The sequence below is a fragment of the Callithrix jacchus genome, chromosome 11, assembly GCF_049354715.1.
Source record: "Callithrix jacchus isolate 240 chromosome 11, calJac240_pri, whole genome shotgun sequence".
Taxonomy (NCBI): domain Eukaryota; kingdom Metazoa; phylum Chordata; class Mammalia; order Primates; family Cebidae; genus Callithrix; species Callithrix jacchus.
The window spans coordinates 117,739,770-117,754,655 of NC_133512.1; the positions used below are offsets into that span (position 1 = coordinate 117,739,770).

A 14,886-nucleotide genomic window follows, 5' to 3' on the forward strand; every position below is an offset into this window, starting at 1 on the left:
GCATCCAGAAGACCAATCAGGTGCCCAGTCCTGAGAGGCCTGCCCGTGAGGATAAAGAGAAAGCCAGAGGGAGCTCATTGGCTGTTCTGCTTCAAGACTGTTCTTTCCAGGGCCTGGCCTGGTGGCTGATGCCTGTAATCCCAGCACTTTCAGAGGCTGAGACAGGCAGATCACTTGAGGTCAGAAGTTCAAGACCAGCCTGGCCAAAATGGCGCAATCCCGTCTCTACTAAAAATACAAAAATTAGCTGGTGTGGTGTCACATACCTGTAATCCCAGCTATTTGAGAGGCTGAGGCAGGAGAATCACTTGAACCCGGGAGGTGGAGGTTGCAGTGAGCCAAGATCATGCCACTGCACTCCAGCCTAGGCAATAAAGTGAGACTCTGCCTCAAAAAAATAAATTAAAAAAAAGACTGTTCTTTTCAAAGGGGAATATGGACAGAACAGAATGAGAGGGACAGTGTGTAGAAATAAGGTGAGAGGCATAAGCCCAACTTCTCCCACTCTTTTCCTTCCTCTAACCCAAACCATTGGCATCTTCCCCACCCCCCAGCCTGAGGCTATCTAGGACATGACAGACCACAGCAGATATCAAAGGGTCTACAGTACTTATCTCGGAGGAGGGTCCCCAATGTATCCTGTAGAGAAACTCAACTTATTCCCCACCTCTCCCAAAGAAGGACTAGAGAGAACAGTACCATCAGAGGAGTACTGAGGAAAGTCAGAAGTTTCATGTCAGAGAATGCCTTGCCAAATGGGCACAGGCTCAGGAAACAAGCTCAAGTGTTGGATGGATCGGCTTGAAATGGTTTTTAGCTGTCTGTTCCTTGCAGCAGAGAAAGGCAGTTCTGGCCTAGCCACCTCCTTACCATATACTGGGGGAGGCTGTACAGCATTCCCTGGTACAGAATTTCACATGGCGTCTCTGGTACCACCTCTTCCCCCTATGACAAGAAATACATGATTTGCCAAGGCCACTTTCCAGGTGGCCAAAGGCTTTATTTTCTTGGTTGTGAAGGGTGACCTGAAAAGAGCACTAAGCTGGGAGTCAGATCTAGGTTCCTACCCTAGCTCTGTTAATGACTCACTGTACATCCTTAGATAAGTCACATTCATTCTCTGAGTCCTAGTTTACTCTTCAATAGGACCATCAGGCTGGCCTGGATGACCTCTTAGGACCTGGGATACTGGAACAGATGCTCCATATAGAAGCACTTCCCATGGTGTCAATCTGAGGCTGGAAGGAGAGGTAGGTGGCTCAACAGTGAGGGTTTAAATGGAAGTTGGGTAACCTATGGCCTGGAGAAACAGGAAGGAATATTAGCAAAGACGCTTTTAAGTGGACAGAAATGATTTTCTTCCCCTCTCCATTGGCCCCTACATCACTTTCTCCTTTCTGAAACGCTCCCCCATATACAAGTATTTCTGTCCCATTGATGACATTAACTAAGCCCTTTATCAGCCTCAAGAGCCCAATAGGCTGCTCAGGTCACTGTCATCTTTCACCAGTGCAATTCCCCTTCTCCCATAAGGTCCCTCTATTACAGGGCAAAGGGTCACTGCCATAAGACTCTGAGGCAGGGAAGAATAACCAGGCTCCTTCTGTCCCACATAATTCATCTGCTGCTTAAATTGACATAAATCCTAAATGGACATTCAACAGAGCCTGGCAATCCTGGCATGTCTGCCTTCCTGCTCTCCAGAAGGCTGATTTCATACCGTCTTCCTTCTCCTCAAACCAATTCCTTTGCCCCATCATTCCTAAACAGTTGCTGACACTGCCTCACACTTCATGGAGAAAACAGAAGTAATCAGACAGGCAGACACTCATCTTCTCAACACCAAATCTATAAAGAATCTTATTCCTTCCTCTTGACATGATGGATGAACTGCCTGTGCTTCTAACAAACGCCAGTCTCCTACTGGTGCTCAGGATCTCACACCCATTTGCTTTGTTGAATGCCTAGGTCCTAAAATTATCCCCTCTCTTGGATCATTTATTTTAGGACATAAAAAAATGCTCTAGTATCTCTCATCTATAAAACATCCTTCCCTTGACTTCACATTCTCCTTCAGCTACCGTCTACTTTCTTTCTCCTCTTCACAAAACTTTTCCTTTCTTGGCATTCCCTTCAACACACTCCAATTAGGCTTTTGGTTCCACTACTTCACTTAGAGTTGCTCTTATCAAGGTCACTATCTTCATGTTGCCAAATCCAATGGGCACCTTTGTTCTTACCACATGCCACTTATTGGTAGCATTTTACCTGGCAGATCACTCCTTTTTTCTTGACTTTCTTTTCTTAGCTTTTATGATGCTATCATAATCTCTTGGATTTCCAGCCACTTCACTGTCTTTCTCGTACTCTTCTGGCTCCATTTCTGACACATCCCTCCCCACCCAACATGCTGGTGTGCCCCAGGGCTTTGCCTGTGTTCCATCCTCTGCTTTGTCTCTACTCCCTCTCTGGGTTATCTCAGCCAGTTCTATGGCCTTTAATTAACACTGCCTATAAGTGCTACAAGCAACTCTCAAATTTATTTCTCAAAGCCAGCCCTCTTCCTAGAATTCTAGACTTATATTTCCAATGGCCTGCAGCTCCACATTCTAATGGGCTTCTAAACTTAGTATGACCAAAACAGAACTCTTGATATTCCCTCCACATCCTGGCAAGTGGTACTTATTCTTGATTCCTCTCTTTTTCTCTCTATCCACATCCAAATGCACTGCAAATCTTGTCAGCTGTACCTCCAAATTCAGGTCAGCATCATCTCTCACCTTGACTATTTCAAGGGTTTCCTTGCTAATCTCCCTTGAGTGCTTCTTCTATGCTTTCCTGGTCCAATCTTTACATAGAAGCTAATGTTTTTAAAAACATAAATCAGATCATGTCACTCCCCTGCTTAAAATCTCCAAAAGCTTCCTTCTATTTGATGGAGTCAACTTCGAGCTCCCTACCTTTGCTTACAGGTCCTCTGCAAAGTGGCCTGAGGCCACCCCTCTGACTCCACCTCTAGGATCCAGGCCCTCAGCCCTGTGGTCCAGCCACAGCGGCCTTCTTTCATTACCTCTGACACTCTAAGCCTGCTTTCCCCTTACTAAGGCTGTTCTCTCTGGAATGCTCTTTCCCCTGATGTTCCTACGGCTGGCTCCGTCCCTCAGATCTTGGCTTAAATGTCACCATCTCAGAGGCTCTACCTACTCTGACTGCCCAATCTTAAGTAGTCTACTGATGCTTCTTTCATGTCATCCTGTTTAAATTTTCTTCATTGTATCTGCCATTCTCTGAGAGTTTGGTTTACTTAACTTTCGTTTTTTTAATCTTTCTTTCCCAACTTCAATATATCCTGAAAGCAGGGACCTTGTCTTGCCTGGGACACAGTTAGAGCCTAATATGCTGAATGAATGCATGCACACATGCTCTGTGACAGCACAGCAGGCAGACTTTCTTCTACCCTCCTCCTGTGCAGGACCTCCTTGGCTCACCAAAGACATAGGGCATTTCTCCAGCTCCTCTTCATTCTTGATCTGCACATCTGCGATGGAGATATACTTGTGCTGACAAGATAAGGAGATATCAACAAGGGCTGAGAGCCTAATTTACATGTGTACCAGTCTCTTACTTAAATTGCCCAAAGGCAAGGAAATGTTCTGCTAATGGGTTTGTCACCCCCTATAGACATAAACTTTTTCAAGGCAGGAGTCTTAATCACCTCTGCATCATCACCACAAATGTTTTCTGCACAGTGTTTCTGTTTATTCTGTTTCTATATTTGCCGAAGAGCAGCAAATACCTAAGCATTTACCTTCAAACAAAGTGTAAGGGGAAGCAGAAATAGTCCCCTGCCCCTGGACCACTGCCCTGAGAGTTTTAATGTGTGTGCATGTAGGACGGAGTGATGACTCCAAGCACAATGGATACAGAGCAGGGTCCTACTCAACCCTGGGCCTTTGGAAGTTAATGGACTTACTGAGAGAGAGAAGAGAAAGGAAAAGAAGCAAGGAATGGGAAGAGAGAGAGAAGAAGGAAGAGGAAAAAGAAATGAGAGGAAGAATGGAGAATTTAAAAATCTATCTGAATATAGGAAACCGAGTAAGTAGGGAGAGACCTAATTTTTCCTGTTTGGTCAAAAGGAGTGCAGGGGAAATGCAGAAGGTCCAGAAAGAGTTTGGTATAAGAGCTCTACCCAGTGTCCAGGAGCCTGGTAATCTGACCTGACTTGATGGCTCCTTATCCCTGAATACTGCGAGCCCACCCTGGTCACCTGCTTTAGGGTCTTCACACTCTCATGGATGGGCCTGGGTAATCCAACCAATGTATCTGTGTCCCTGTAAAAGGCCAGACATACAAGATCATAAGCTTCCAAAGTACAGAGAACTGCTGATACCCCAATACTCCCCTAGAGTCACATGGACCGTGCTACTTTCAACAACCTCTACCCCCAGTACCCTGGATCTTCCTCTGCAAGCTAGCAGGTCCCCAGTCAATGCTTCAGGACACAAAAATAATAATGGTACACAGAAATGTTCCTAGAAATCAGGAGATTTTTATAGTCTTTTGGGTACTCACTTGGTGTGGGAGTGGTAGGTTCCTACTTCAAAGAATATATACCCCAATGACACCTTGACTCTGAAACCCCACTAAGAAAGCCTCAATTTTCAGGAGGCCAATGGAAAGGATTCATGTGGATAGGGAAATGAGGGAAGATGGGATCTATTCTGACCATGTCTCTTCTTCACAGAATTTTAGCCCATTAGAGCAGGAAGAGGCCATAGAAACACCTAATCCAACAACATCATGAAACAATTAAGGCCCAAAAGAGAAATTATTTGTTGCTCCAAGTCCTACAGTTGGCTGAAAACACAAAAGTTCTTCGAGTAAAAGTGGAAGAAACTCAAGGAAAAAAAGTCCATAGAAAGAACCCAAAGTCATTACTAGGAGTTGTCCACGGCCTGGGTGCTCTAGGTTGCATTATGACTACAAGGCACCCACCATTCCTCATTACAAGCTACCTGGCCCCCTAGGAACCACTCTATAGCCAGTTCCAACCATTCAGTCACTTACTGGCCCAGGGTGAATCCGATGAACTTGTTCCTGCTCATCTCCAAGAAGTGCTCAATGTCCTTCTGTCTGAGAGGATGATGGAAAGACCAATCCCAGAAAAGGGAAGAAAAGCAAACTTTGAGAGAGAGAATCTTTCTGGGCTCCTGCCCCTCCAAATCAGAGGACAGGAGCACTGGAGAAAGGTAGCAATCAACAGACAGAATTTCAAACTCAGGCTAACTTAACGAGTCTTGAATACATAGACTACTCCATCTTGGGCTTTTGGTGACTGAAACCTCAAAGCATAGGGGACCCTGATGCTATTAAACCTACCTGACCTTTGGGGCCCAGGGCAGGCCCTTGGGAAAAGCCACCCGCTCAGCAGAGAGGGGTGCCTGTGAGGGTGGAGGTGGCACCAGAGGGTCCTGCTCTAGCAGGTCTAACTCTCCATCCAAGGTTCTTTCTCCATCACCAGCAGACTCCTCTTCCTCCTCTGCGGCTGGCTCCTCAGTCTTGAAGAGATCCCTTTCATTGTAGATGTCCAGGCTGTCCTGCTTAGTAAGGAGTTGCTGGAGGGGAAAGAAGGGAGAGTAGGCATGCAGAGATCTCACTCTGGGCATCCTTGTCTGAGGCTACCTCATATCCACAGGCCTCCAGATTTCAGGGAACATGGAATCTAAAAACAGCCCTTGTGAAAATATCCCATTCTGTATCTCAACCCTACTGTCCCCACTGGGCCCAATAACAGGACAAGAAGTTCTCAGGCAACCATGCCATTAGCCAGAGAACAAAGCATAGATAATCCCAAAGTCACAGTTACTTAGTTTTCAGAAAGCACTGATGCCTTTTTTTTTTTTTTTGCCAGCACTTTCCTTCCTAATTATGCTCTGCTTAGGTGAACATTCAATTAGTTTGCCTTCTGTGAAAATACACCAGCTGGCGGACTGAGGAAGAGGAGGACAGAAGCTTACTGCTAGGCAGAGGGAAGCAAGTTTGGAATTTTAAATCTTGTCACAAATAAAAGAAGATTGGACAGAAATAAGCCAAAAAGTTAACAGTGACTGTCTCTGGTTGTTAAGATTGTGGGTGATTTTTCTTTTCTCCCTTCGTCACATTTTTATATTTGTTCCAAATTTTCTACAATGAGTAAGCATTACTTTATAAAACAAAAATAAAGGTTAAAAAATTGCATTGCAGATAATAGAGACTGGATTACTGAGCACTACTGTCTAGCCCTGTTGATAAACTGGCAGCAGGGCAGTTTGTAAGAACAAAGTCAGGTCTCACTATAACTTGTCATTCTGACCTTTTCAGGACAGCAGACTATAGTTATGTGCTGCACAATGATGCTTCAGTCAACAATGGACTGCATATATAATTGTGGATCCATAAGATTACAATACTGTATTTTTACGGTGCCCTTTTCTAGGTTGAGATACACAAACACCATTAGGTTACAATTGCATATGGTTTTCAGAATAGTAACCTTCTGTACAGGTTGGTAGTCTAGGAGCAATAGGCTATATGCCTAGGTATGCAGTAGGCTATGCCATTCAGGTTTGTGTAAGTACACTCTATGATGTTTGCTCAGTGACAAAACTCCATGACACATATTTTAGATTGTATCCCTGTCACTAAGTGTCACATAGCTATATACATAGAACCCTACCCAGTCATCTCTTAAATGTAAGCCTTTGGTTTCAGGGCTGGTTAAGAATGTGGCTAGCTGACAGTAAACCCTCTTGCTATCTCAAAATAGTAAAATGCCTTACATCCCAGAAAAATGGATTTTCTTGGAGCCCTCTTCAGGTGCCCTAGGTCCCTATCCCCAGGATTATACCCTTAATTGTTGTTCAGAATGTAAGAAACTCTAGCCACTGAGGTCCAGGCCAATGATTCTGTAACAAGACATGGCTATACAATGTGATATCACAGTGTTACATCACAACAGCCCAGGGGCTGTCAGGGCTGGGGGATAGAGGCCAAAGTAGAGACTCTAAGGTTTCAGGTTGGTCATCGGGCAAACCTGGGCAGGATGAGCCCATTTACTGCCTTTTCCTACCATACCCAGAGTAGCTTAGAATCTTGATTTTTGGCCAGTCAGTGTCACAGTACCACTGTTTGCTTCAGTCCATACCCTTCGAGAGCCACGGCGGCCTCGCAGCTTGGAGGGTGGAGGTGCCAGCTGAGATTCCCCCAGGTCAAGAGTGTAAGAAGGTGGGGAGGCAGCACGCATGCTCTTCACCACCTGGATACTGTCTTCAGCCAGTGGAGGTAGGCCCAATTCTGCCCGCTTCTGTACTTTGAGAGTCTGCAGATGCTCGAATCCACCTAGGGTAAACTAAGGCAGAAACAGAAAAGGGGCAAAGAGAGAGGAAGGGAGGGAAGTAACAGAGAGCCAAGGTCAGGGAAACATGGATGAAAAGAAAGAGCCACAACCCCCAGTCCCTTCAGACCTTCTCCTTAATAAGGAAGCAGTAAAGCAGGAAGAGGCAAATGTGGTTACAATCCCCACAGCAACTGAGGAGCTCAGGGGCCAGGACAAAGCATTATTTACTACCCCAGTATGGGAAACATAACCAGAAGTTAGGAAAGAGATTCCTGGGTGCCTCCTCAAAAAAAAAAAAAAAAAAAAAATAGGAAACTATCTCCTTTTTTGAGGAACACATCCAGATACTATAAACCCCCAGAGTCACTCAATTTCCTCTGCAGTCAATATGTGGTTCCTCCTATTAGGCCTGCCTTGGGAGATGGGAGCCAGAGATGAAGGAGGCTGAATAAGTAGTAACAAAACTACAGGCACATATTTATAAGAATTTCACTATTTAAAAAAAAAAAAAAGCAAATCCTGGTCTGGCCCAGTGGCTCATGCCTATAATCCCAACATTTTAGGAAGCCAAGGTAAAAGGATTGCTTGAGACCAGGAGTTCAAGACCAGCCTGAGCAACACAAGGAGACCTGACTGTACAAAAAAAAAGTAATTTTTATTAAAAAATATAATACAAATCCTCTGTTTATCTGGAGGGATGGCAGGCACTCACCCCAACCTTTTATAGCTAGAGAAATTGAGGCTCAGAGAGTTGCCCAAAGTTTCTCAGCATCAGCAAAGACCAGATCTACCAACTTTCAACCAGTGTTCTTTCCATCAAACATTGGCTTTATCAAGAGAAGTTAGCACTGACACCCCCAGTTTATGGAGTAGCATCTCCTATTCATCCAATAGAAACACGAAACCTAAATAAAAAACAAACAAACAAAAAACAAAAAAAACAAAAAAAGAAGTAAAATAAATAAATAAGGAACACGAAACCTTTTCTAACAGAATATCTGATGTCTCTAGGACAGCCTTGTTGCCCCTCCGTATTAGCAGTTGGCTAAAGGCTGCTCTATTCTGCTCCCTGGCTCAAGCCTCCTGGAATAAGAATAGAAGACACTGAGGCGGCATAGGGCATTGCTGATCTTATAATGTGGGAGTGGGGAGAATCACTCACCATGACCACCTTCCAGAGCAGGAGCAGGACCTTCTTTATGGGGAAGTGAGGAGCCAGGCCACTGCAGAACTTGGTAACCATGGAGAAGAGTAGAAGGGCAAAAGGCTCCTCATTATGCATGAAGAAGCCTAGGAGTGAGGAGAGAGTGGAGTCAGAAAGTAAGAATGAGGCAGCTAAAACCTTGTTCCTGTAAACCTGATTCTGGACACACAGAGGAAGGCACTCACCTCCCCTGAAGAATTCCAGAGTACTTGGTCCTGAGAAGGAGGCTTAGCCCCCAGAAGGAAGCCCTTCAAGGGCAGGAAGGGAGGACATGGAATTAAAATGTGTTAGGTCCCAGAGCTTAGGGTGATGCTTTGGGGGTAAATGCCAAACTAGAAGTAACAATAATGAAGACATTGCTTTCTGGATAAAAAACTCAGTGTAATTCACTTTACCACATCAATAAATATATTTTTAAAATCCCATAGGTCTTCATATCCTATCCCTCTCAGATGACAACACCAACTTACATTTGAATAGAACTCTGTTTTCAAGGTGATTCATTTTTTTCATGTAGGATTCATGATGGAGTGGGAGAGAAATGGCTATCCCCACTTATAACCAAGGAAACCAAGGCATAAAGAAGTTACATGACTGGACCTAGCTCATAGATACAGAGGAGCAATCAAGCCCAGCCCTCATGCCTGCCATGCAGTATCTCTGTCCTAAAAGAAAGGATATTAATTTTAAAAAAGAAAACAAAAGGAAAAAGGACTGTCTGCCTCTCCTAGGCAGATGCTCTGCTTCCCTTCTCCCTTTTAGCACCCCATCCACACCTTCCACAAGTGCCATTTCTTACTTAATTCAGTGCGGAAGGTCTCCCGGGCTGTCCTCCACCCACAGGGGTCTGTCTCTCGCTCCAGGCGAATATTTTCCACCATTAGGTACATAACACTCAGCAGCACCCTGGGGTTACAGAAGAGTCACAAGAGGTTCCCAAGGCAATTCCCAGCCCACAGTCAGAGCCCTCAGGGATGGTCTCTGTGGGAGCCCAACCCAGTGAGATTAGATAGAGGGCAACTTCCTAATTGTCTGAGTTATCTGCAATTTGGGGAAAAGGTAACCCAGGTGTTAATCATCCGCCCCGTTCTAAGCCCATAGTCAGCCCCACTCACCGGAGCTCTGTGCTGTCAGCTATGGAGACAGCTGGTTTCCGAAGGGCACTGCTACAGGCCTGGCTGTTGCTGCCATCGGGAGGAAAAAAAGAACGGAATGATAAGACCTCTTTTCTCTCTGTGCTCTTACTTATCACACACACAAACATGAGTGCCTGCCATTCCCTAGCTAGGCAGCCACTAATGAAACTAGTCTAGGGTAAAGGAGCCGACAAAATTCCCCTGCCACCTTAGCAAACTCTTACCTATAATGAAGACAGGCAAGGGCAGGATCTGTGGTATCCATGCCTCTTGCATTCCCCACTATGCTTAGTACTGTGCTGGACATAAAACAGATGCTAAGAAACACCTGATGAATAATAAGCAGACTGTACCCTATCTCAAACTCCTGGGTGATGGACATGAGACAAAACAAGAGGTCACTGTAGTGGTAGCAGCAAATAAGGCCACCTCTAGAACTATAGCCCATGAGGGAAAGAAATGGGCACAGCGACAGGAAAAAATTGATTTCCTGTCTTTCTTGGGTCATGCACTCAAAACAGTTTCCCTCTTGAATTCCAGAATTAGGCTAAGCTAAGAAAGTCCTTGAATAAAGAGAACCCACTCAGGATAGGCCCCTGAAGCCCAGGATTAAAGCTGTAAGTGAGGCAGAAGCTACACAGATGTATCTAACCTCCGGGAGGGAGAACAGAGTATCAGAGAACATGGCTGGATGCTAACTGTCAATGAGCTCTGGGCTGAGGTGAGAGTAGACCCAGTTCCTCACAGGGGGTCTCTATAGTGAGGGAACCAGCATAGAACCTGAGGCCCCTTTAAGGAATGGGGGTTGTCTAGGTCAGCCCTTCCCCTAAGGCTTCTCACTCAATTTCCATGTGGAGTAGCTCCAGGAAGGTGGAGAAGGTCCCCATCTGATACAGCAGGAAGCAGTTGTACCTGGACCAGTGTAGCACATCCACCTCTGAATCACATTCCCCAAAAGTACCTAAAGGACCAGACAGTTGTTACAGGGGTTGAGGGGTAGCAGTATCCCAGTTCTTTCTACCCTGCACCATGATCTTCAGATTTTCCTATAATACTCTGCCCAATAATTAGGCTGACATAGATATGACAGGGACCCCAAGAACTTCCTGGAATGAGTCAGGGGAGAGGAGAGGTAGTCTCCATGGTTAGGTCCAATGTGCTCATCAATGGCTTGTCATCTTAAGGGGGGCTCTCCCAGAAGCAGATTCTGAGGTAAGTAAGGATTCCAGTGTAAGTAGCTTATTTGGGAACTGTTCCCAGGAATCATCAGTAGAGACAGGGAAGAAAAGGAAGCCAAAAAAGTTCACTCAGGGATAACTTTGGAAACAGTATAAAACACACAACTCACAGTTATTCTATCCAAGAGGGGTGAGATAGTCAGGCTATCCATCTATTAACTCCTGTCAGTCACTGGATAAGGGGTGCTAAAGTAGAGAAGCACACTGATTCCCTATACTTCCTGGCTGCACTGTATGGGCTGCAGAGAAGGCCCTTGGGCAGAAGCTGGGCATGGTGGCACATGCCTATAATCCTAGCTACTTGGGAGGCTGGGGCAGAAGAACAGCTCAAGCCTATGAGTTCAACCAGCCAGGGCAACATAGTGAGACTTTGTTTTAAAAACCTTAAATATATATATAAAGTTCTTGGGCAAACATATGAAGGTAATTACAGTTGGAAGTTGGCCAGAGCACCAGACCCAAGAGATACAAGAGGACACAGTCCTATTTGCTAGTCTTCTCTTCACCCAATGTCCACAATTTCCCCTCTTCATTTATTATTTTTTTCTTTTACAATTTTTTTGTTTAGTTCCCAACTGGTTGGTTCTATTAACAAGCCTCATTATGTATGATTGAAGTGCTTATTTTCACTGCTCCAGCTGGGCTATCTCATTTCCCTCTCCAACACCTGGCTAGGGTTTCTTCTGGGATGCTTTCCCCAATTACTCTATTTAGTTCTGATCATCTCCAAATTACTCACAGCATCCACTCCTGCAGCTATGTTGGCTTGAACTTTCAAAATGCCAATGAGAAACAATGCAAGGGGTCCATGTGTATTTATGACACTTTCCTATTTCTCCTCAGTTTTGGGGCCAGGCCACAGTTGATGTATTGTCTCCATGATCAGCTGGTGGTACAGCAGCAGCTCTGGCCACACTGATCCTCTTTGCTAGTATTCACATATGATTATAGTACAGGGTAGGGAAAAGAAGAATCCTATAAAAAAATTCTGACATGCCTGGTAAGATAAAGGTAGATCCCAAGGGATCGAGAACAGCACTCAACACTATCTAATCTTCCTTATAAGCACAGATTACTCCTAGCACATGACAAGATCTGTCCTTGAGAGGCAAGAAACCTTGCTTTCCCAGCACAGCCTGCCTCATCTCAGTCCTGATAATGCCACTTCCACTTCCCTCTCTATCCTCCACCCCTCTGAAACTATCAAGGTTGGTCACTCACCTTGGGCCAGGTAGAGAACAGCCCGGGCCACCTTCAGTCGCTGTTCCCTACTGACCACCTCCAGCCGGTCCAAGAGTCCCATTATATAGGCCTTTTGGGCATCTTCTTCTAACTCCAGCCATTCCTTGCCCTGCACTGGGAATAAAAGGCCAAATACAACCAGTGTCAGCTACTGCCACTATCCCTGGAAAGGCTCCTCATAGCATACCCACCTCTGATCTCAGTGCCCCCCAAAATTATTTTCTCCAAAAGCTTTCCTTATTTCGCTGAGAAAGAATAAGGGATGGGAAAAGGACCCAAAACGTTCTGGACTGAACCCTGTCTATAGCCTCATCTTCTTCAATATCCCCTCTGTCCTCCACACACTGCCTATCTTTGCCTGTCTCTCTGCCTTTCCTCAAAGAATTCCCTCTGTTCCCCTACACATTCAATTCCTAGTCATCCTTACAGACCCAACACAAAATGACCTCTTTCCTACTCTTACATGCCCAATATAAAATGACCTTTTTCAATAAATCCTCCAGTCAAATACTCTGCTTCCAAGACACTTTTAAAACTTTTCTGACACAGCATTTTCCTCCTGGATGGCGGGGGGTGGGGGGCTAAACTAGAAGAGCACACTGATTTCCTACCCTTCCTGGCAGCCCCGTACAGGCTACAGAGAAGGCCCTTGGGCAGAAGATGGGCATAGTGGCACATGCCTGTAATTGTAGCTACTTGGGAGGCTGGAGTAGGAGGATTGCTTGAGCCTCAGCTAGTTCTGTGATGTGTACATCTCTCCTCTGCTCTCAAACTATAACTTCTTTGTAAAAGCTGCCTCTCACCCTGCCTCCAGTATCTGACACAGAACAGATATTCACCATACATTACTGAACTGAAAATTGAATTGCCACTGACCAAATAAGAAAATGGACGAGAATGTCTGAGAATGTCACAGCGTGGGCCCATGAAATTACTACTGAGTAGGGCAGAGTTGAAGATAGAGGTGGAACACTAAGGTCAAGGGTTCTATCAGGCAGCACAGCACCAGTTTCTCATGCTTTGCTCTCCACTTGAGATACAGAGAATCCTATATCCCATAAGCAAAAAGGAAAGACTATATGGTTATGGAGGGTGGGATGCTTAATACTGAGTAACAACTTGATTGGATTGAAGGATACAAAATATTGATCCTGGGTGTGTCTCTAAGGGTGTTGCCAAGAGATTAACATTTGAGTCAATGGGCTGGGAATGGCAGATCTACCCTTAATCTGGTGGGCACAATCTAATCAGCTGCCAGCAAATATAAAGCAGGCAGAAAAACATGAAAAGGAGAGATGGGCCTAGCCTTCCAGCCTACATCTTTCTCCCATGCTGGATGCTTCCTGCCCTAGAACATCGGACTCCAAGTTCTTCGGTTTTGGGACTTGGACTGGATCTCCTTGCTCCTCAGCTAGGCTGTCTGCAAGCTGAGGAGCAAGGAGATCCAGATCTAGACCTTGTGATAGTGTAAATTAATACTTAATAAACTCCCCTTTATGTATATACATATATATATATTAGTTCTGTCCCTCTAAGAGAACCCTGACTAATACAGATTTGGGTACCAGGAGTGGTTCTAGAGGTTTTGGGGTTTCTGGAGTTGGCTGCTTAATATGATTAGATCCAAAAATGCTAAGGACTTTACTTCTAATAGTATAAGAACACCGGTAGTCCTTGGAGGAAACTGTTTAGAGAGTTACGCAAAATAAATGCATTTGACACTCTCGATTCACCACTTGTGAGAGGCAAGGAGTTTAGTAACTACACATAATACCTTTGACCATATGTGGAGAACCAAGGAACATAAGGAAGCTGTTTGGTTGCTCCTAAGTTCAGTGGACAAAGTGATGAAAGGAAATGATGAACTCAGGGATTCTATCTCCCAGCTTCAGAAGCAGATACTGAACCTCAAATCTGCTAAGGTTGCCCTGAGTGAGAGTCTTATCTCCTGTAGAGAAAGAGCTGAAATTGTGGAACAGACACAAGTTCTTATTATGTAAATGGCTGACCTGCAATGAAAGATGCATTTACATACTTGTCAGATGTCTACTGTTAAAGTGAGGGCATTTATTGGAAAAGAATGGGACCCTGAAACTTGGAATGGGGACATGTGGGAGGACCCTGGTGAAGCTGGGGACACTGAGTTTGTAAACTCTGATTAACCTTTTTTGCCAGAATGAACAGCTTCCCCATCCCTACCAGTGGCAATATCTCCTCCCAGACCCATGCTGCTGTCAGGTGGAAACACCTTTGTCTGAGGAGACAAACCCTGTGCTGCCTGAAGCAACAGTGACGGCAGTTGCCCTGAAACAGTTGCCAGGCAAGATAATGTTGATCCTCCTCAGAAGCCACCCTCAACATCTTTGTTTGCTTCTAGACCTATAACTAGATGAAAGTCCTGGTAGGCCCCTAGAGGTGAGGTTGAGAGTGTGACCCATGAAGAGGTTTGCTACACTCGAAAAGAACTATTTGAGTCCTCTAATTTATATAAACAGAAATCTGGAGAACAGGCATAGGAATGGATATAAAGGGTATGAGACAATGGAGGAAGGAAGACAGAGTTGGATCAGGCTGAATTTATTAATTTAGGCCCAGTAAACAGGGACTCTGCATTTAATGTTGCAGCTTAGGGAGTTATAAAAGGTTCTAATAGTTTATTTGCTTAGCTGAAATATGGATTAAAAGATGGCC

General features: G+C 44.9%; 1 protein-coding gene across 4 annotated transcripts in view; it reads right to left on the reverse strand.

Annotated features, from left to right (window-relative positions):
* Window positions 1-14,886, reverse strand: part of STRIP2 (striatin interacting protein 2) — a 53,783-nt gene that overhangs the window by 25,482 nt on the left and 13,415 nt on the right. For 3 of the 4 annotated variants that reach the window (XM_035254767.3, XM_002807066.6, XM_054237719.2), the window contains 11 exons: window positions 12,175-12,309; window positions 10,556-10,676; window positions 9,695-9,763; window positions 9,379-9,485; window positions 8,538-8,665; window positions 7,184-7,387; window positions 5,380-5,615; window positions 5,068-5,133; window positions 4,268-4,331; window positions 3,489-3,560; window positions 871-945 (listed from right to left, as the gene is read on the reverse strand). In XM_035254767.3, coding sequence (XP_035110658.1) covers window positions 871-945; window positions 3,489-3,560; window positions 4,268-4,331; window positions 5,068-5,133; window positions 5,380-5,615; window positions 7,184-7,387; window positions 8,538-8,665; window positions 9,379-9,485; window positions 9,695-9,763; window positions 10,556-10,676; window positions 12,175-12,309 — 1,277 coding nt within the window. The remainder of the gene's footprint in view (window positions 1-870; window positions 946-3,488; window positions 3,561-4,267; window positions 4,332-5,067; window positions 5,134-5,379; window positions 5,616-7,183; window positions 7,388-8,537; window positions 8,666-9,378; window positions 9,486-9,694; window positions 9,764-10,555; window positions 10,677-12,174; window positions 12,310-14,886) is intronic. The other variant, XM_078343794.1, reaches the window with a different exon arrangement.